Source organism: Podarcis filfolensis (assembly GCF_964270895.1).
Source record: "Podarcis filfolensis genome assembly, chromosome: 15".
NCBI classification, from domain to species: Eukaryota; Metazoa; Chordata; class Lepidosauria; order Squamata; family Lacertidae; genus Podarcis; species Podarcis filfolensis.
This window is the reverse complement of record NC_139618.1, coordinates 23232650-23254624: the sequence shown is the minus strand read 5'-3', so window position 1 is coordinate 23254624 and position 21975 is coordinate 23232650. Positions and strand designations below refer to the sequence as shown.

Here is a 21975-nt window from a genome sequence, read left to right as displayed (position 1 = left end):
GAATCTAGGTTTTGCAAACAAGAAACCAGCTGCTTGTGACAACATCTGAACTGTCTTTCTGCATTGCAAGCGGTTGGACTAGATGACCCACCAGATCCCTTCTATTATTCTACTGAGGCTTATGAGTGGGTCTAGAATGATTCCCAAAAGTTTGCTCCTGAGGAGTGGTTACTCACAGTGTAAACTGTAATAATCGTAGTCACAATGACTGCAATAATAATGAAAATTGATTCTGCTAGATTTCCAGGAGTGACTTTTGCATCATGTGAAAGGTCAATTATAATACGGAAGCAAACAGTTGCTGAAGCATTGAGGAAACAGAATAAATCACAGGGTGAACACAGCCTGTGAGTTGTAGCCCATCCTACCCCTACTCAGAGTTGACCCATTGAAGTTAGTGGGAATGACTAACTTAGATAATCATTTGTTTCAGTGGATCTACTTTGAGTTGAACTTAGTTCACTATAACCCTGTATTTGGATGACTTTGTATGATTTTACTTTTTAAACTTATGCCAATAAAGGGTAGTAGTAGTAATAAATGTGATTACTTCTAATTTCTAGAGTCTATTGTCATAGGTACTTCAATTTGAATTGAAAAAGGAGGGATGCATCACTGTTTCAATGCACTCATTAAATTATAAAACAGGAAATCTGTTTAAAAGATTCTATTTATCCCAGATGCATTCGAAAGGACCACAGTGCAATTTTTTTAAAAAAAATGAAATAAACTGAAGGCAGTCATTTCCCAAAATGTAAGTGATATTGTTGCCAACTTACTTCCTCTTTCACAGCTCCTGTGTCTCCAGCACAAAAGATTTCATCAGACAAAGCTTACCTTGGCATGGAGCCAAGGGACAGTGGAGAAATCCAATTCAGACTGCATTTAAAGGTGAGCCTACCTGAATTGGTGCTTTCCAAAACAATACGGAGAGCAAAATACAGTCCTCAAAACTCACACTTCTTTGAATTTTGCAATGCAGTTTGCAGGCCAAGTAGTGTGTACAAAAATGCATATACTTGGGGTGAAGTATGCATAAAAATGCATGTGTTCATGAAAATAGCATACAAAACAGCATAATACTAGAGGAGATTGCCTTGCAAAATCTGCATATTAGTTAAATTGCGTTTACAAACATGTATATATCATTTGCACTAAAATAAGGAGGGGTTTTCTTGAGAACCTTTGTTGTTGTTGTTGTTAATTGATGTGGAAATGTGAAGAACTGATAACTGGGGAAATGAGAGAAACTGAAATAGGCCGATTCATTCATCCAAATCTGGAGTGACTAGCTTTCCTGGTATGTGTTTGCCAAACTGCAGTTTAAAGCACAGGATCCAGGCCGGTTCTAAAAATTGACAGTCCTGGGGTAGAACTCTTTGCTCCTGGGTCCTGTTCAGGAAGATTGGAAGGGGGGTGGTCCACCACTGCTACCTACAGATGTGTTATAAATGTGCAAAGCTTTGCCTTCCCAGGATCTCAGGACAGTGTTTGGAATTCGGCCACATCACACACAAGATTTTTTTTTAAAGGAGCTATTTATATAATGTACACAATCTGTAGCTTCAAAAGACTTTGGACTCTCTATTTTCTTTTTTCCTTGAGGGTTAACTGCATGCTTTTTGGGAATGCGGGTAGTATGTGCCATCAAATAAGCGGGCACTGGCTTTGGTTATGGGGAGGGAAACAAGAAAGAGACTTTTACCTTAACTTTATACCGTTTCTGTGACCCACACAGCACAGGAGGCGGGGGCAGAGGAGGGAAGAGAGAATCTGTTGCAATGCAACAGAAAGCCTGTTGTTTGGTAGTTAGATCCAGATGTGGAGAGTGTTCCCAAATACAATACAGACTCGGGAGGAGCAAGGGAGGGACATGAAACACATTCTCTGCTGCAACAACCCTTAGGTTTAGGAAAGTAGGAACACAGGAAACTGCCTTATAGTAAGTTGGACCATTGGTCCATGTAGTAGTAGAAGTAGTAGTAATATACTTATACTCCACCCACCTGGCTGGGTTTCCCCAGCCACTCTGGGCAGCTCCCAACAGAATACTAAAAATACGATAAAACTTCAAACATTAAAAACTTCCCTAAACAGGGCTGCCTTCAGGTGTCTCCTAAAAGTCAGATAGTTGTTTATTTCCTTGACATCTGATGGGAGGATGTTCCACAGGGCGGACATCACTACCAAGAAGGCCCTCTGCCTGGTTCCCTGTAGCTTCACTTCTCACAGTGAGGGAACCGCCAGCAGGCCCTCGGAGCTGGACCTCAGTGTCCCGGCTGAATGACGGGGGTGGAGATTATCCTTCAGTATTGTCCACACTGGCAGTGTCTCTCCAGGGTTTCAAAAGCAAGACTCTTTCCAAGCTGTGCCTGGAGATGCTGGGGATTGAACTAGGAGCCTCCTTCATACTAAACACTGAGCTATGGCCCTTCAGGTTTCTGCAGGCTGATTTGTGATATATGCAGATGTCTCAGCCCCTAGAAGGATTAGAGTGGGCAAACTTATAGCGCCCTGCAAAAGATCCCACCCCAGTATTCATTTATTGGGATACGGGAATCTGTTGGGCGATTGGTACATCTAACTCAGTATTGTCTGCACAACTGGCAGGACCTCTCAGGGGCTTCTAGGCCTTACCTGGGGGTGCCTGATATTCCTAATCTCTGTTCACAGTGTCTCATTATATATATAGCATCAGCTGGGGTGTTATGGGGGTTGTCGCCCATAACATCTGGTGGGCAGAAGGTTGGCAAAGCCTGAATTTTAAAAAGAAGAATGCTTGGCTTGATTTACGTTCTGCTTCCTTGCTTTTGCCGCATCATTTGTGGCCATACATGTGTTCCACAAGTCAAGGAGCTGAAGACAATCTCTCTGGTGTGCTTGCTTCTTATTCATGTCTGAAACATCCCTGTGTGTCAAGGGTCTCATGCAGACTGGTCCCTCAGTATCTACTCAGAACAAGATCCTGATTATCTCTCTGGTGGTCAAATGCCAGGGATGGGCAGGGCCAGAAACAAAAGTGGGTGGAGCAATAGATGCCAATTTCACCTTTGTATGGTAGGCTATAGTTCCTGCACACCATCAAGCGTCTCTCTCCATCCTCCAGCCAGACAAGCTAGAAGCTCTTTCTGAGTGCAAGGACAAAGTCCAGCAAGGCAAATAAACAGTCAAGAAGTGTGTTAAGCATCACTGGCAAGGGCTGTACCCTGAGGAGAGACTGTGTGGTTGAGGAGAGGGTGTAGCCTGGGTAGAGTCCCAAGGGCCAGATAGAAAGGTCCAGAGGTCCAGATTTGGCTCCCTAGTCCGGAGGTTCCCCGCCTTGCCTTCACCTCAGTTGAATCTCAAACGTGCTGTGTACTAAGCATCTGGTCTGCCGTCACTGAGCTGTGGGCCCCTGCCGTTTTCCAGATGCAACTTCCTTCCTTTAATGAAAAATAAATTTGTAACAAAGGGTTCTTGCAGCTCTGATTGCTTCCCGCTGCTTTAACTGTATGTTCCTATCTCTTAAAATGCTTCCATGGAACATCCCCAAGCAGAAAAAAACAACAACTGGAGACTGTACGTCGTTCCTGCATTGACTTTGTGTGGGAAAATTCGCCAAGAGGAACGAGATTGTTCCACGCCCAGTTAGTGATCAACGTGGCTTCACAGGAACACAGGAAGCTGCCTTAAACTGGACAAGGGCATCAGTCCATCTAACCCCATATTATCGACCCTGACTGGAAGCAGCTTTCCAGGGTTTCAGGGTTTTTCCCAGCCCTACCTGGAGATGCCAGGAAATGAATCTGGAACCTCCTTCATGAAGAGCACGTGCTTTCAGCTGAGCTACAGCCGTTTCCCAAATGTATACTTTGGCCTTTGCAAGACAGGAGCAAAGGAATTTGCAACGGGTGTTTTGGGTCAGCCAAAGTTTTTTAAGAAACAGTCATTTGAATGAAAGTATTCTGTGAGCTAAAATCAGAACATTGCAAGATTCTTAAAAGACTCAAATCATAGGGGCGGTTGCACAAATTTGTGTATGCCATTTCATGTGCATAGATGCAAATTTACGCCCGTTTGCAGAGAGAAAACTGCCCTGTGTGTTTTTAAAGAGAATGGAAATGAGACAGTAGATCTGGGAGCTGAATGCAAAAGGCTAGATCTGGACAACCCCCCTAACAACCCCCAGGACTAGAAAAGTTCTGAACCCAGTACTCACTAGTCAGGTGTGAGCTGTCCCTTGCCTGAAACCCTGGAGAAATGCTGCCAGTCAAGAGGTGGTACTAAAGTAGATGGACCAATAGTTTGGTTTAACATGAGACAACCTCCTATGTAGTATTGGACTCTAGGTGGGAAGCTGAGTGGCAACGTGGTGCACAGGAATGCCCTGGTTCTCACTGAACTCAAGAGGGGAAACAGTGAGGTAGATGGAGCACCACCTCTCGCAATTCCACCGCCTGAGGCAGGTGCTTCATCCTGCCTCATGTGCAGGCCAGATCTAGCGACCCTCCCAATGTGGTGGGACTCTGACTCCCATCAGCCCCAGCCAGCAAATCCAGAGGTCAGGGGGATGAAAATTGTGGTCCAACATCTGGAGGGCATCCTGTTGGCTACCTCTGGCAGGGGTGGTGGTGTAAACAGACATAAGAGCTTGCTGGATCAGGCCAATGACCCATCTAGTCCTGCGTCCTGTTCTCGTGGTGGAAAACCAGATGCCAGCAGGAAACCTGCAAGCAGGACCTGAGCACAAGAGTGTTTTCCTATGCTCCTAGCAGTGACAAATGCATGGTACTTCCCTCCATGTTTGCAGATGGTCTGCCACTGAATACGATTTGCTGGCAAACCACAACAGGAGAGAACGATCAAGAACTTAAGAAGAGCCTGAAGCATGAAATCCAGCATTCTGTTTCCACACTGGCCAAACAGGTGCCCCAATGAGAAGCCTACAAGCAAGGAGCCCAGCACAAGAGCATTCTCCTCTCCTGTAGTTTTCAGCAACTGGTATTCAGAAACATTATTGCTTCCAGCCATGAAGGTAGAGCTTAGCCATTGAGAGTCTTATCACCCATGAATTTGTCCAGTCCTCTGTTTTGTTTTCAATATATATATTTATTAAAGATTTCTTGGTTTACAAAAGTATGTGCAATGTCTCTTTTTTTCAAGCTACATTTTCTACAGATCAGTTTCATTCATTGAGACATTACAGTGGTACCTCGAGTTACAGACGCTTCAGGTTACAGACGCTTCAGGTTACAGACTCCGCTAACCCAGAAATAATACCTCAGGTTAAGAACTTTGCTTCAGGATGAGAACAGAAACCGTGCTCTAGCGGCGTGGTGTCAGTGGGAGGCCCCCTTAGCTAAAATGGTACCTCAGGTTAAGAACAGTTTCAGGTTAGACCTCTGGAACTAATTAAGTTCTTAACCCGAGGTACAACTGTAGTGTTACATTAGGAAGAAAAGGGGGGAAGAGGTGGAGGACAGAATGGTGAGCAGGAGGGTGGCATGGGGGGGCAATGCTTCTATTCTGTTTAGTGTATGTGTGATGTTTTATGTCAGTGTCACTTGTGTGGGTTCTCTTTACTATTCACTTGTATTCCTTTGGTGGTGAGAGGTTGGGGTTGGCCTAGGTGTGGTCGGTTGTCTTTGATTGCTTGTAGTGAAATTTGTTTCCATGTGTGAGTGGGGTTTGTGTTTGTGTTTGGATCAGGTTAGCCAGATTGATTCAAATGCTGTTGGCGGGTTCTTGCCGTCGTCTTGTTGAGCTGTGTATGCGATAAAGGGTAACCATATCGGGGTGAAGGCATCTTCTTCTATTTGTTCCCATGTCAGTTTCAGTTTGTTGGTTGGTTTTTCTAAAAAGGATGTTTCCCATACTATTTGATACTATTGGTCTCTCCAGTGTCTGGCTATGATGCTTCTGGCAGAAGAAGAAGAAGAAGAAGAAGAAGAAGAAGAAGAAGAAGAAGAAGAAGAAGAAGAAGAAGAAGAAGTAGTTTGGATTTGATATCCCTCTTTATCACTACCCGAAGGAGTCTCAAAGCGGCTAACAATCTCCTTTCCCTTCCTTCCCCACAACAAACACTTTGTGAGGTGAGTGGGGCTGAGAGACTTCAGAGAAGGGTGACTAGCCCAAGGTCACCCAGCAGCTGCATGTGGAGGAGCAGGGAAGCGAACCCAGTCCACCAGATTACAACTCTACCACTCTTAACCACAACACTACACTGGCTCAGTGGCCATCCAAATTTGTGGCAGTCACTGCCTCTTGTGTGGGTAAGTTCCGCAGTTTATGCGTTGCATGAAAAATACATTTTTCTCTGTTCCACATCTTCCAAAATTCAGCCTCATCGAAAGCCCACAAGCTCTTACTATTCTCCATGCCATGTGTAGTTTTATAGACTCCTATCATATCACCTGCTACTCACCTTATGAATGATGCCTTAAACTTAACATTATAATTTTGTTTTGTAGCGGGGAAATCCCACCGTATCTTTTTTCAAACAGAGGGGGGAAATGAAAGGGAGGCGGACTTTTGGCTGAAGTTTTGCAGGGATGGTCTTGATTAAGGGAAAGAGCCCCCCCTCTCCCTATAAATCAAGATGATCACAGGAAGCCTGAAACCAACGGTGGCGGCATGTGCGTGCAAGTGATAAAGTTCGTTCAACTTTTTCTTTCTTTCCACTCCAGTTTTATTGCTTTCGCATTCGCTCTCCTGCTGGGGTGGGGAGCTGCACAGGCGCTCCTGCCCTTTCCAAGGCGGGGGAGGCAGGCAGGGGGCGCATGTCTCTTTAAGGCAGGTCCCACGACGGGTTGTTATGCTGGAGAGTGAAGGAAGTGACGGGGCGATTGAATGAAAAGGAGCAAAAAAAAACAAAAAAAAAGGAGGAGAGAGAGAGAGAGAGAAGTAAGGGGGAGCTTGAAAGGGGAGACAGAGGAAGGAGAGGCGAGGGCCGGCAGCAGGAACAACGGGAGCCGAGGCGAGGGCAGCAGCAGTCAGCATCCGAGCACCCCTGGCAGCCGGGCGGGGCGGAGCGCAGCCGCAAGAGGACTTTCCCAGGAGTAGACCTCCCTCGCCAGCAGCCCATGCGGTGTCCGGCGGAGGGACATCCAGGGGCTCGAGGGGGCGCCAGTGCAGGGGTGTTTTTTTCCCCGGCGAGGGGATAAGAAGACGGCAGGCAGTCAAGCCAGGAGCCTCCGCCAACTCCAGAAGGAAAGTTGCAAACTTTGGGAAAGTTTCTCTCCTTCTTCCCGGACGGGGCGGTGGAGCTGCGGAGAGCGTGATCGGGACTCCGGCCGGGAGGGGGGTCCTTCTTAGAGGGTGTTTGGATCAGTCTCTCTTCCCTCGCCCTCAATACCCCCCACTTTCTGCTGGAGATGCTCTGCCAGGGAGGAGGAGGAGGAGGCTGGCTCCGTTTCTTCTTGACGGCGCTGCTCTGGCCCCAGCCTCTGCCCTGGGTGGCCGCTGCGTCGGGGGCCCCGTCGGAGCTGCGAGTCCGCGTCCGGCTCCCCGATGGGCAAGTGACGGAGGAGAGCCTACAGGCGGACAGCGGGGCGGACTGCGTCACCCTGGAGCTCCGCAAGGGCGACGGCACCCTCATCACCCTCACGGCCGACTTCAAACAGGTGCGGGGGCGCATGCGGGGGTCGAGGGGCGCACAGGAATTGTGGCTTGGGGGGGGGCTTTTTTCTCCCCGCCAGGAAAATGTGAGGGTCTTTCCTCTAAGGTAAGAGGGTGAACGGGGGAACCAACTGGAAAGGATGGGGTTAATAGATACACACCCACCCACCCACCCAATATTCTGATGATGATAATAATAATAATTTATTATTTGTACCCCACCCATCTGGCTGGGCTTCTCCAGCCACTCTGGGCGGCTTCCAATAAAGATTAAAAATACATTAAAATGTCACACATTAAAAACTTCCCTGGCACATTGCTTAAACTTTTAATCTCCCCCTTCCTCCAATGAGCTGAGGGGAGCATCTATGGTGTGTGCCTCTCCCTCTATTTTATCTTCACAGCAGTCCTTGGTCATAATGAAAGAGTACTAGATATCTGAAGGCCTGAGGGGGACGGAACTAATTCCAGTCCTCCCAATTTTATCCTGGTGGCCTTCACATCTCTGAGTGCCTTGCCTATAGTGACTGTGGGAGATTCAGAGGCTCTGCAAGGATTTGAAGTGGTGGCTCAGTGAACTCTAAGCCTGAGTTTCTACCCACTAGGCTGAGTTGGACTGAGAGCTTTCAGAGGCGAGTAGGAGGTTTTAACCTCCAGGGTAAAGTGCAAGAGAAGGGAAAGGAGCCAATCCATTTGGTCGGAAGGTAGTGGGATTGACTTTATACGTGTCTAGAGGAGCCTTTGTCTTCATCCAGGAGGACTCTTCTTGCCTTATGTCTTATTTCTGAGAAACAGTGTGTAGGGTTTCAACTTGGAGATTGCTTCAAAGACAGCATCTGCATCTTTGATTTCCCAACCAATGCCAGAGGTGCAGCGATCACATCTGCTCACATCCTTACAGTGTTCTGGGATTTTTTTATGGAGTTGGCTTCCAGACATCAAAGGCTAGTTCATCATTGCACACACACACGCAAAAGCCACACACATCACCAAAGCCCCCCCCCCCATGATGTAGCTCACTCTCCCTGCATAAAGGGGGTGGGGACCAGGATTGTAGGAATTGGCCTGACTAGCTTGAGGATATATCTAATATTAAGCATAAGTGCCTAGCTGGATCAGGGCAGTGCCCCATCTAGTCCAACATCTGGTTCCCACAGTGACCAACCAGATGCATCATGCAGGACCCAGACACAAGAGAATTCTCCCCTCCTGTGGTTTCCAGCAACTGTTATTCAGAAGCGTTACTGCCTCTGACTGTGGAGGTAGAGCGGAGCCATCACAGCTAGTAACCACTGAAAGCCTTACCTTCTATGAATCTGTCCAATCCTCTTTTAAAGCCATCTAAGTTGGTGGCCATCACTGTCCACTGCAGAAATGAGTTCCATAGTTTAACTATGTATGGCAAGGTCCTTCCCCACCCCCACCCCCATCATGAATCTTCCAACATTCAGCTTCATTGAATTTCAATGAGACAGAAATTAACAGCTATATGACTTTTAGAAGACATCTGAGGGCAGCCCTGTACAGAGAAGTTTGGTGTCTTACTGGGTTTTTACAATTTGTTAGAAGCCACTCAGAGTGGCTGGGGCAACCCAGTCAGATGGGTGGAGTACAATAAAATAATAATAGTAATAGTAATAGTGTTAGGAGAAAGACAGAAAAACTTTTCTCTTTCTCCATTCTCCATCTCATACATAACTGTATACACTTGCACGCTGTCACCCTTACTAGCTGTTTCTCTAAACTAACAAGTCCCAAATGGTGCAAGCCTTCAGATTGGAAAGACCCTTGGTCTGACCCAGCAAAGTTCTCCTTATGCTCACTGAACTGCAGTGGTAAGGAATCAAGAGATAGCATGCACATGTTTGAACAGAGACTGCATCTTATGGCTTCCATGTGCAACAGGAGCTTTCCAACCCACAGCAGCTGCTTAAAAATGAAGATCAGTCCTGATTGAAAGGCTCCCGCAATGGAGTAATCGCTGTGCGGTCAGTGACACAGCCCCAAACAACTGGCTTGCTTATGCTCTGGGTGTGGGAGGCGAGGAGCATCTCTCTGTGCCCCAGCCATTGTCCTTTCCTTATTAAGCAGAGGCGTCTGTAGATCCCTGCCTCCCCCCACCCCAGCCCTGAACGGTCCACTGTCTGGAATATGGTCCCTGGTGTATTTTGCAGTGCCCTACATTACGCAGTGGAATGGAGCAGATCAAAGAGACTCCAGCCTGGGAACTCTGGTCACTGATATCTTCTCATGGAGGGAGAAGCTTGCAGGATGAGTGGGAGGGTGGGAGTGTTTATAGAGGATCTTTAACTGTGATTTCTGGCATTAGGCTTGCAGAAAGAGAGGGGAGTGATCCCATGCAGGCCTCCACAAACTGATGCACCATGCAAAAGCCTCTTTCCCCCCCTTGTTTGTGGAGAGAGAAATCTCAGATGGGTAGGGTGCAAGAAATAAACTGTTGTTGTTGTTGTTGTTGTTGTTATGGTTCTGTGCTTTGGAGCAGGCTGACTTTTGCTCCAAAGTCCAGTAGGCAATAGAGAACAGCCTCCAAGTTTTCCTGGCAGGGGAGAGTTGGGGAGAACCCAAATTAGGACCAGCAAGTAAACCAAAGCAAGCTGTGGGGGGCTCCCCTCTCCTCTACCACCACACTGTAATCCCAGGTCCGGGTCCTAACTAGATCGGTGTCAGCTTAACACAAGGGATGAGGAATTCACAGGCTGCTGTTTGACTCCAACTCAAATCATCCCTGACCCATAGCTGTGCTGGCTGGGGCAGATGGCAGCTGGAGATCCAGAGAGTCACAGAGTCCCCCATTCCTGCCTTAAACAAAGCAAGTTAGGAACCAGATATGGAATCTGGAGATGGAGAGGTAGCTGGGAAGGTGCAGTGAGGGAGTGAGTCTCCACTTGGATGGAATATGGATTCAAGGACCTTGCCTCATGTTGTAAGATGGGCATCCCCATCCAGGTGCCTTTTGGACTTCAGACCCCATCATCATCAGCCTGAATAGCTCAGTTGGTTAGAGCATGGTGCTGATAAAGCCAAGGTTGCAAGTTTGATCCCCGAATGGAACAGCTGCATATTCCTGCATTGAAGGCTTGGACTAGATGATTCTCATGGTCTCTTACAACTCTATGATTTCTATGATCCCTTCCCATCGGTCATGCAGACTGAGGCTGGTGGGAATTATAGTTCAAAATATGGAGGGTAACTGGGTGGCAAAGACTGTTTTAGACAGTCCTGCTCTACAGAGCAAGGCAGACCAGCTCTGACTCTATTGCTGTTGTTGTTGCTGCTGCTGTTGTTGTTGTTGTTGTTGTTGTTGTTGTTGTTGTTGTTGTTTTTGCAGCTTTCTAAGTTTCTATCTCTCACATTTTCTACAGCTTTTCTAGCTAGAGTTGTTGAGGACTGAACCTGTGACCTTTCCCATGCAACACACGTGCTCTACCTCTGAGCTGTGCCCTTCTATAATTATGTTTAACCTCCTTTTAAAATCATCCTGGGGCTGTGGGTTCCACTGGTTAACAGTGCATTGTGTGAAAGCAATGTATTTTCAACACCCTGAATCTCCTGCTGTAGCTCTCACCAAGATACGGTCCTTCACAAAATTAGCCTCTTTACACGTCATCGGTCCATTGAGCTTAGTACTGTCTAAACTGACTGAAAGTGGATCTTCAGGGTTTTCAGTCTGGAGATGCTGGGAAGTGAACCTGTGACCTCTGTGCAAACCATGTTCTCTGCCACAAAAATAAATCCCTTCTCTGCAAGAAGAAGGTCTGCTAAACACAGGGGTGGTATTGGGAAAGAATGGAAGAATGTGCCTGATTATCGTGTTCTGCTACTTTCTTGTCCTTCCCTGTTGAGGTTCAGTAGGTCCTGCCCTTACTGATTCCAGGATGTTAGCTGAAGTGGTACTGGATGCTGAATTTAACTTCTCAGTTTTCATTTTGTTTTCAAAAAAGGACGTTCCTAGCCCTTATGACGGTGAATATGCTAGAAAATATGCTGGCAGTGCTTGGTGAATTCAGAAGCCAGAATTCACCAAGCACTGTTGGTTAATTCACCCCTAGGGATTTATTAATAACCTTTTGGGCTGCCAAAAATTGCCTAGAATAATGCACATGTTGTTTCTCCTTGTTCTGTCATCACAAGAACCCTGCAGATTGTTTAAGCTGAGAGAGATTCACCAAAGGTTTCTTGGCCAGCTTAATGATTGAGTGAGATTTGAACCTGGGTCTCACTGGGCAACCTTGTCTGACACTGTTACTGCAGTACACTGGCTATCCTGGGTCTGGTCTTGCCCTTCCCTATGACTAGCAAAAGAAGAATTACACAATGGAGTAATAAAGAAAAGTCTATTTATGGAAAAGTAGAGCAATCAGGCACATAGCTTTAATTTGCATAGAATGAGACAGGCCGGAGAATTTAGCTTTTGATGTCACAAAGTTCAGATTACCAATGTGCAATGTACATATGTCATGATGAAAGATGTTTGAGTAAACTGTGGTCCCTTATAGCTTGTCTGCAAGTCCCTCAAATTGTCTGCTTCATGGAAAGTCCCAATGCACACTCACACAGAGAGGGTTACCTGCTGTGTTCCTGCCATAATTCTTTCCCATCTCTGCTATGACCAGGGTGTTCTGGCCAACTTCTAGTGGGACCTCCTCCCCCACCCCCATTCTTTGTTTGGATTCTTTCAAAGAATGCAGCACCAAGTTAACCAGCAAGGCCCTTCAGCTGCCCTCAAGCAAAGGGGTGTGCTGAGAATTAATTAGCACAGGTCAATTATGCCTTGACCATTAGAAGATTTTTAACATGCTGTCTTGCTCTATAACTTTGACATACATGGGTGGACCATGCAGATCTTATTAAAAACAAGTACAGCGGTACCTCGGGTTACATACGCTTCAGGTTACATACGCTTCAGATTACAGACTCCGCTAACCCAGAAATATTACCTCTGGTTAAGAACTTTGCTTCAGGATGAGAACAGAAATCGTGTGGCGGTGGCGCAGTGGCAGCGGGAGGCCCCGTTAGCTAAAGTGGTGCTTCAGGTTAAGAACAGTTTCAGGTTAAGAACGGACCTCCGGAATGAATTAAGTACTTAACCCGAGGTACCACTGTAAATTAATGAGAGGTGTGGCTCCTCTGCTTCATTGCAACTCATTTGTGTGTATTGTAGATGCAAGCCCCTTGGTGGTGGTGGAGATATATATGGAAATTGTAAAGCCCTTGGGTCTTAAACATGGCCATTTATTCTTTCTAAAGCACTGTGCACATGAATAGTACACTGTTATTGGTGGTGGTGGTTACAAATGAGGCCTACCACAAAATGTTGCAGCGTCGAGTGCTGCTTTCCCCCATCCTGTTCTTATTTCTCTCCCTAGCAGCACCACTTTTCAGCATTCAGCTAGCCATCGGTGGCCAATGAGCATGCTCAGCCCTCATTGGGCAGCTCCTCCTTTTAAGATTTCGCTTCTCGTTTTGCAAACTTTGGGATTCCAGTTCCTTGGGATTCCAGTTTCTTGGCTATCTAAGGCTCAGCATTTGGAGAACGGGGTCACTATTGGAATATACGCAATGGGGACTTCACGGAGGTAATTTAGTTGTCCTTGTAAGGCCTGACAATGCATCCAAAAAGGCTCTTGTCTTTTATCTTGGGTAAGCAGATCCTTTCCTTGCACTGTATTGGAATCTGCCTTTTGAAGCTTCCTCTGGTTTCACGAGCGATTTGCTAGAAAACCTTGGCATCTTGCTGTTTACACCTCCAGCCTCACTGCACATATGGAGCTCATTATATGGTTCTCTGGGCGCCCACATTTATCAAGGGTTACAATCTACGAGCCATGGACCCCTGACCTTTATTCCTTTATCTCCCTGCATTCCCAGATGTGAATGAGATCCCAATATTCTGGCCAAAATAGATGTAATGCAGGAAACCCATGATGATGTTCCACAGGGGCCATTTTTTGAAAATTAATAGAAGTCATAGGAACTGGGACTACGTCACAGAAGGAGGAGGGTGTTATATTCTTTCTTCTCCTCCCATTCTAAGCTGCTCTTTGCCTGATGGGGAGACAACCTACAGGTCACAGTGCCAGCTTGGAATGCCAGCTTGGCCCTGTGAACATGGGTGCCCGAGGCTGTGGGTGCCATGCAGCATGCATGGCCCTGGCACCAAAATTTGTGGGTGCCTGGCTCCTTCACATGGAATTTTGTGGGTGCTCAGGAGTGCAGGGCTGCAGAGAGCTGGCACCTATGCATACAGTAGAAACATAGGAGGCTGCCTTATACTGAGAGAGACTCATGGTCCATTCAGCCCAGTACAGTCTACACTGACTGGCAGCAGCACTGCAGGGTTTCAGAGCAGGGTTCTCTCCCAGCCCTGCTTGGAGCTGCTGGGTATTGAGCCTGGGACCTTCTGGATGCAAAGCAGGTGCTCTAACCACTGAGCTGTGGCCCGTGTATTTAAGATCAAAATATATTGGTGTTTGACAATCCTAAGATACCTCTAAACTTTGTGGGGAAATGACAAAAAAAAACATATTTTTGGAGGGGGGGAGTTTAATGAGGAAAAAAAATGCATTGGGGAAAGCATTAAATGGCTTTCACACCAGTCTGACCTAGTTCGTTCTTCCTTCCAGTGACTTCTATTCTTTACTCTTTTTTATGTGAGCGGAGATTCTTATTGCAAATCTCTTGCACCACATCTCATTTGGCTCTCAGGCTGGGCAGACACACACACCCCCCAAGTGTCCCTATTTTCCAGGGACTGTCCCAGATTTACAGAAGCCACCATGGTTTCTGATTTGATCCTGGAATTTCCCACTTTTCCTTAAAGGTAAAGGGACCCCTGACCATTAGGTCCAGTCATGGCCAACTCTGGGGTTGCGGCGCTCATCTCACTTTATTGGCCGAGGGAGCCAGTGTACAGCTTCCAGGACATGTGGCCAGCATGACTAAGCTGTTTCTGGCAAACCAGAGCAGTGCACAGAAACACCGTTTACCTTCCCGCCGGAGTGGTACCTATTTATCTACTTGCACTTTGACGTGCTTTCAAACTGCTAGGTTGGCAAGAGCAGGGACCGAGCAACGGGAGCTCACCCCATTGTGGGGATTCGAACTGCCAACCTTCTGATTGGCAAGTCTTAGGCTCTGTGGTTTAACCCACAGCGCCACCCACCACCCACCACCCGCGTCCCACTTTTCCTTGGAATGTCCCTATTTCCATCAGAGAATTGTTAGAGGCTATGCAGTGGCAAAAGGGACGCGGGTGGCACTGTGGGTAAAACCTCAGCGCCTAGGACTTGCCGATCGCATGGTCGGTGGTTCGAATCCCTGCGGCGGGGTGCGCTCCTGTCGTTTGGTCCCAGCGCCTGCCAACCTAGCAGTTGGAAAGCACCTCCGGGTGCAAGTAGATAAATAGGGACCGCATACCAGCGGGAAGGTAAACGGCGTTCCGTGTGCTGCGCTGGCTCGCCAGATGCAGCTTGTCACGCTGGCCACGTGACCCGGAAGTGTCTGCGGACAGCGCTGGCTCCCGGCCTATAGAGTGAGATGAGAGCACAACCCTAGAGTCTGGCAAGACTGGCCCGTACGGGCAGGGGTACCTTTACCTTTACCTTTATGCAGTGGCAAAGGACTTTACATGCTCCGGAGCACTGTTGCTGCTTTGTATACTGAGTGGCCTGTAGGGAGGACAGGATCTAGGTCTCCACCTTGTTGATGAACCCCTTCTTTTAGACACTGAATTTAAGAGCAGCCCTACTGAATCAGACCAATGGCCTGTCTAGTCCAGCATCCTATTCTCACAGCAGCCAACCAGAGGCTTGTAGAAAACCCTCAAGCAAGACCAGAGGACAAGAGCACTCTCTCCTCCTGTGGCTTTTAGCAACTGATAGTCAGAAGAATTACTGCATCCAGCCAAGGAGACAGAGTAAAGTTATGATGGCTAGTAGACTTTTTCTCCTCCATGAATTTGTCCAGTCCAGGTTGGGGACCATCACTGCTTCCTGTGAGAGCAAATGCCCTAGTTTAACCATGTGTTGCTTGAATAAGTTCTTTCTTTTATCTGCCCCAAATCTTCTAACATTCAGCTTTATTGCATGTCCATGACTTCTAGTCTTACGGGAGACGGAGAAAAACTTCTCTCTCTCTCTCTCTCTCTCTCTCTCTCTCTCTCTCTCTCTCTCTCTCATATTTTTATTAAGTTTTCTGTTTTACAATTTAAAACACTCCTTTTACATCCTTAAGATATCAATGACTTCCCTTCTTTTCTTTCCATGGTTCATTTTACATATCATAAATTCCTGCATATTTTACAAAAACTATACCATTCAGTATTCCATTATTGCTCCCATCAAAACGTGTTTACACTGTTGAATTTATCTTAATGCTGCCAGCGTTTTCAGCTGTACACAATTATTTCCCATATATTCAATAAACGTTTTCCAATCTTCTTTAAACGTATATTCTTCTTGTTCTCTTGTTCTATATGTTAAGTCTGTGAGTTGTGCATCTTCTGTCAACTTAAGTTGCCATTCTTCTTTAGTTGGGACCTCGCTCGTTTTCAATTTTCTGGGGCTAACAAAACATAGGCCGCAGTAGTAGCATACATAGAAAAACTTCCCTCTATCCACTTCCTCCATGCCATGCATTGGGGGGGGGGGGGCACTTTGATCATGTCACCACTTATTCGCCTTTTAGCTTTGACTCCCTCAGGGATTCTCCTATATTAGATCCAGCCCTTGCCTTTGTGTCTGCCCTGCACAAAGATCTGTTCTTAGGCAGAGACAAGGAAAGGGAGGGTCCTTCTGGAAGAAAACCATGTGAGTTCTAGCATTCCCAGAAGCTCGTTCTTTCCATTACCCGCCCTTCCATACACAAAGAAATGCTATTGAATTCCACAGCACTGGTGTGGTTGCTCCAGAATCCTCTTTGGATTTGCTTAGCTCAGTGATGGCCAAACCTGGCCCTCCAGCTGTTTTGGGACTACAGTTCCCATCATCCCTGACCACTGGTCCTGTTAGCTAGGGATGATGGCAGTTGTAGTCCCAAAACTGCTGGAGGGCCAAGTTTGGCCATCACTGGTTAGCTGAACATGAGTGCCATTGACAGATGCTGGAAATGGGTGGAGGAAGCTGCTGAAGGATATAGGATGTAGCTTCCACAAGTTCCCACCAACCTAGATTAGGATTAGACAAATTCATGGAGGAGAAGGCTATCTCTCTACCAGTCATTCTCTGCCTGCCTGGTTGAAAGGTAGTGATGCTTCTGAATACCAGTTCCTGGAAACCACAGGAGGGGAGAAGTCTCTTGTGCTTGGGTCCTGCTTGCAGGATTCCCATTGGTGCATCTCATTGGGAATAGGATGCTGGACTAGATGGGCCATTGCTCTGATCCATCAGGCTCTTCTCACATTCTCAGAGAGATTTTCTGCATGGTACCTGAGGGTGGGCATCTGCAGGAAGAAGTTCTAGCTTCGGGGAATACTAATTCTGACCCAGGTGGAGAACGCTTTTATCTTCCTGAGGCCTTCATTCTCTTCTGGGCAACTTTGAGGGACGCATGCCCTCCATCCAGGCAGGCAGAAGATGTGATCAGAGTTCAAGGACATAGGCCAGCCAGGCAGAAATACTCAGGGAGGAAAGCAGTACCAGCAAGAGGGGTGTGACCTAGGGAAAGGGAAAATTCTGAGGGCCAGATGGAGCAGCCTCAGGGGCCAGATATACCCCACCTCCTGGTATATGCCACCTTAATGGTTGAGCTGCTCATTCTTCTAAAGTTCTACTGGTTGGCCACTGAATCCGGCCCATAGCAGGTTTCCAGTTGGCTTTGGAGTTGTTGCCTGCTGTTTTTTTTCTTGGGGTGCAGCCTGGATAAAGCTTCCTGTGTATTCTAAAGGTGGTATCTCTGCTTTTTCCAGCTTTGCATAGCAGCCTAGCCCAGTCAGCGTAAAGCTCATGCCGATTTCAAAACTGTACTTTGCCCCTTTTATAGCAGCAGAGAAGAGCACTTCAGTCTGGCTGCATACTATTTGAGGAATTGAAAGTGAAAGAATTTCTGCAATCTTTGTGGCTTCCCGCTACTCTTGACCTCAGCTTGCGTTATCTTGGCTTGAAACTCTTCATTCATCCCAGAGGAGGGAAAGAGATGCCATCTAAGTGCTGGGAAGTGGGGGAGGGTCTGCAGCTCAAGCAGTGTTTAAAATTCCTAGGTGCTGGGTTAGATTCCAAGGAACCTTTGTGGTGTAAAATTGCTGTGCTCTGGCTTGAGATCAATTCTTGCCGTTTGTATAGCAGTCCAGGGTCTTCACCAGGTGTGTGGAGGCTGCACGTACTGGTAATCCTTGCAACAGTACTATAAAGTACAGGTGAATTGAATCCTTTTCGGCTTGAGGGCCACATAACCTTCTGGGCGACCTTCCAAACGCGCACATGCACACGGACACGCACACGCACTCCTCTCGAATCTCTACCCAGGCAAAAAAAGAGGCGTTATTGGAGTTCCAGTGCAGATTCCAGGCAGACAGAACCACTCAAGGGGAATGTGAAGCAGGGCTGGTAAGGGTGTGTGGCCCGAAAAGAGAGAGGGTGTAGCCTAGGAGGGGGCACGGTCTAGGGACAGTCTCTGCATGTTGCAAGTGAGGGCCTCCAGCAGAGGGCATCTTATCAAGAGGTCCCATTCTGCATAATTTAGGAACTGAATTCCCTCCCGTTATACCCACCAACATTTCTCCAGTGAGAATAGGGACATCCTATTCAATAATAATAATAATTCTATTATTTCTATCCTGCCCAACTGACTGGGTTGCCCCAGCCACTCTGGGTGACTTCCAACATATATAAACACAAAATTAAACATTAAACATTAAAAAAACCCAACCTTCCATATACAGGGCTGCCTTCAGATGTCTTCTAAAAGTTGTATAGTTACTTGTCTTCTTGACTCGGGGGTTGCATGACACCAACATTTCTCTGATGAAAATAGGGACATCCTTAGGAAAAGAGGGGCATTCCGAGATTGAATCAGAAACTGGGACGGCTTCTGTAAATCCAGGACTGTACAGTGGACGCTTGGGTTGTGGACGTGATCCATGTGGGATGCATGTTCACAACCCGCAGCGGTGCGTCTGCGCACGCATGGGTTGTGATTCGGTGTGTCTGCGCATGCGCAAAGCATGATTTAGCGCTTCTGCGCATGCGCGACCGCCAAAACCCGGAAGTAACCCGTTCCAGTACTTCCAGGTTTCGGCAGTCGGGAACCCAAAAAAACGCAACCTGAAGCATCTGTAACCTGAGGTATGACTGTACCTGGAAAATAGGGACACTTGGGGGGGCTGTGTTAAGTGTTAGGCAGCCACTGTCTCTCCCCTCCTTTTCTAGTGCCTACTGGAGATCATCCTCTTCCAAAAAGCCTTTTAAGTAGAGATTTTTCCCAGTCTGCATCTGCGTGGGGATTGTTTTAAAGGTATTTTATTGTTTTGTTGCTTGCTGATGACACACCGGGCTACTTAAGAAGGGTGGGTTATGAATCATAATAATAATAATAATAAGGCCTGCATGGTACTTTAAGGTAGCGATGGAAATCCTGTGGCCCTCTAGATGTTGATGGACTATAACTAACTCCCACAATCTCTGGAAGGTTATGTATTTATTATTTTTATTCCAATAAATGTATGCACTCTCCTTGGTGGTTAAAAAAACCAAAACTCTCCTAGAGGTTTATCATGAAAAACACACCAATTAAATTATTGGTAAAAACACTAAAAAAACAAACAAACCAAAACCCAACCATTTTAAAGCATTTAAAAAAAAAAATTAATTGGCATTAAAGTAAAAAACAAACAAACCACAGATTAAAACATACATCAACATTCTATGTATCTTTGTAAGGTAAAGGTAAAGGGACCCATGACCATTAGGTCCAGTTGTGACCGACTCTGGGGTTGCGGCGCTCATCTCGCTATACTGGCCAAGGGAGCCGGCATACAGCTTCCAGGTCATGTGGCCAGCATGACTAAGCCACTTCTGGCGAACCAGAGTAGTGCATGGAAATGCCGTTTACCTTCCCGCCAGAGCGGTACCTATTTATCTACTTGTGCTTGATGTGCTTTCGAACTGCTAGGTTGGCAGGAGCAGGGACCGAGCAACGAGAGCTCACCCCGTCGCGGGGATTCGAACCGCTGACCTTCTGATCAGCAAGTCCTAGGCTCTGTGGTTTAACCCACAGCGCCACCCGTGTTCCTTTTTGTAGGCTTGCCTAAAAAAAATGTTTTTAGCATGTGCCGTAAAGTGTACAGTGAAGATTCCTGTGTGATGTCAATAGGCAGGGAGTTCCAAAGTTTCTAACAACTGTGGAATGGGCGTTATGTGACTGGGGCAGATGGGAACATCTTGGACCACAGGTTCCCCATCTCTGCCTTAAAGCCTGCCTGCTTCTGTGTGAACCTGTTCATTTGCGGAGGTCCTCTTTGCACCATTGCTCTCTGAGAGGGAAAAGAGGCAATTTGGGATGCACAGCGAGGCGGTCCGGAAGTTTCAAGGCAGGTTCTCAGCAGGAATAAACCCGGTGACGTTAAACATTAGCAAATTTATCACACGGTTATTAAAGTATATATTTCCTGCAGGCTGTGTTTGAGGGCAGGCAGGGGCAGAGTTTGGCAGAATATTGCTTTTGTTATCCTGTGGAGCAACCATGCAATCGACACAGGGTTGCATTTTGATTAAGCACATCTTTTAAAGTGGGGGGGGGGGCTTTCCGTATGGAACATTTTGAGTTCAAATAAACTTGAAACCTGAAAATGGTGGTGTTGCTTCAAGAAGTGGTCCCCTAAGGCAGGGGTCATATCCTGATCCTCCAATGGCTGTGAATTTCTTGGTGTCCTTGTGTCTGAACCCTGTTATCTCCAGTTTGGGCATGTGTGAGAGAGAAATTATATCAGATAGGACCTTGTTTACATCTAATGTTAAGCCCAGACCATGAATGAGCAAACATGCAAGACTTTGGAGATAGGATCTCAAGCCATTTTTCCCCTTCTGGGTCATTTTTATGCTGTGCTAAGCCATGGTGTGGCTTTGGTGTGTATTGTCCAAAACCTGTTCCATGGTTTAGCTCTCCCAGATCTCCTGCCAACCTAGCAGTTTGAAAGCACGTCAAAGTGCAAGTAGATAAATAGGTACTGCTCCGGCGGGAAGGTAAACGGCGTTTCCATGTGCTGCTCTGGTTCGCCAGAAGCGGTTTAGTCATGCTGGCCACATGACCCAGAAGCTTTGTGTGGACAAATGCTGGCTCCCTCGGCCTATAGAGCAAGATGAGCGTGCAACCCTAGAGTAGGTCACGACTGGACCTAATGGTCAGGGGTCCCTTTACCTTACAGTAAATGATCAGGCACTCATTTAGTAGGTTTGGCTATGGCTACATTTCGTGGCTTGCCTGGGAGAGCTAAACCATTAGCCTGCATTCACAGAACCTGTAAATTATAGGCAGAGCATCTGCTTTTCGTGCAGAAGGCTCCAGGTTCAATCCCAGGTGGAGTTGGAAGAAACCCTGAAACCCTGGAGAGCTGCTGCCAGGCAGTGTTGACAGCATTGAGCCAGGTGAATCAACGATCTGCCTCGGTATAACACACCTTCCTGCATTCTGGCTGCTCTCCTCCATTTCCTATCTTGCTCTTTTCACCTCGATTCTCCCCCCCCCCCACACACACACCCCAAGCCTGACTTATACACTCCAAAGCCTCCCTAGCCACCCCCCCAAAAAAAACCTTTCTGCTAAGTTTTACAGCCCGAAAAAGAAGCAGGCACATCCTAAATTGCATGCCGCCCTGATTAGCATACATTTCTAATTTGCACACACAGTTCTGGATAGCAGAAAGTGGAGTACTAGGCTGCTGAACTGCGAGGGCTTTTTTAGGTGTTCGTGTTAATTAACTCTTGGAACTACAAATGCGTAAACGGTGCTCCTTTCGGATAGAACTATGGACCTCCCTTTGCTTTCGGTGTAACATAATTCGCCACTAAATCCGGAAACATTAGATGGTTAGCTTCTCCAACCCACTCCCCGCTGCTTTTATCACTATTGCCCCTGAATAGCTTTCCAAAGAAGGATTTCCCAACATTCTCCCTTCGGGAGTCATACTGCGCAAAGAGTCCTTGAGTCCGGAACATCTGTGGGGGTGCTGATGTCACGCTGGAACTTGTTCTCTTTGCTGGGAAAGCTTCACGGAAATCCTTGGCCGCGAACCCTGTCCTCCTTTTGCTTGGCCAAGAACTGACTCAGCGCTGAATCACCTGGCGTGTGTTTTTTCTGCAGGAAGGGAGTCGGGAAAGGGACCTCCCTCATTTTGAGGAGAAACCTTTTTATTTTTTAAAGGAGTCT

The 21975-nt window shown here is 47.0% G+C and overlaps 1 protein-coding gene across 1 annotated transcript in view; it reads left to right on the top strand.

The window, feature by feature from the left end:
- The first annotated feature begins 6593 nt into the window (after positions 1–6593).
- Positions 6594–21975, top strand: part of OAF (out at first homolog) — a 28333-nt gene continuing 12951 nt past the window's right edge. Inside the window, exon 1 of the mRNA XM_083589068.1 lies at positions 6594–7601. Coding sequence (XP_083445194.1) covers positions 7353–7601 — 249 coding nt within the window. The 5' untranslated portion in view covers positions 6594–7352. The remainder of the gene's footprint in view (positions 7602–21975) is intronic.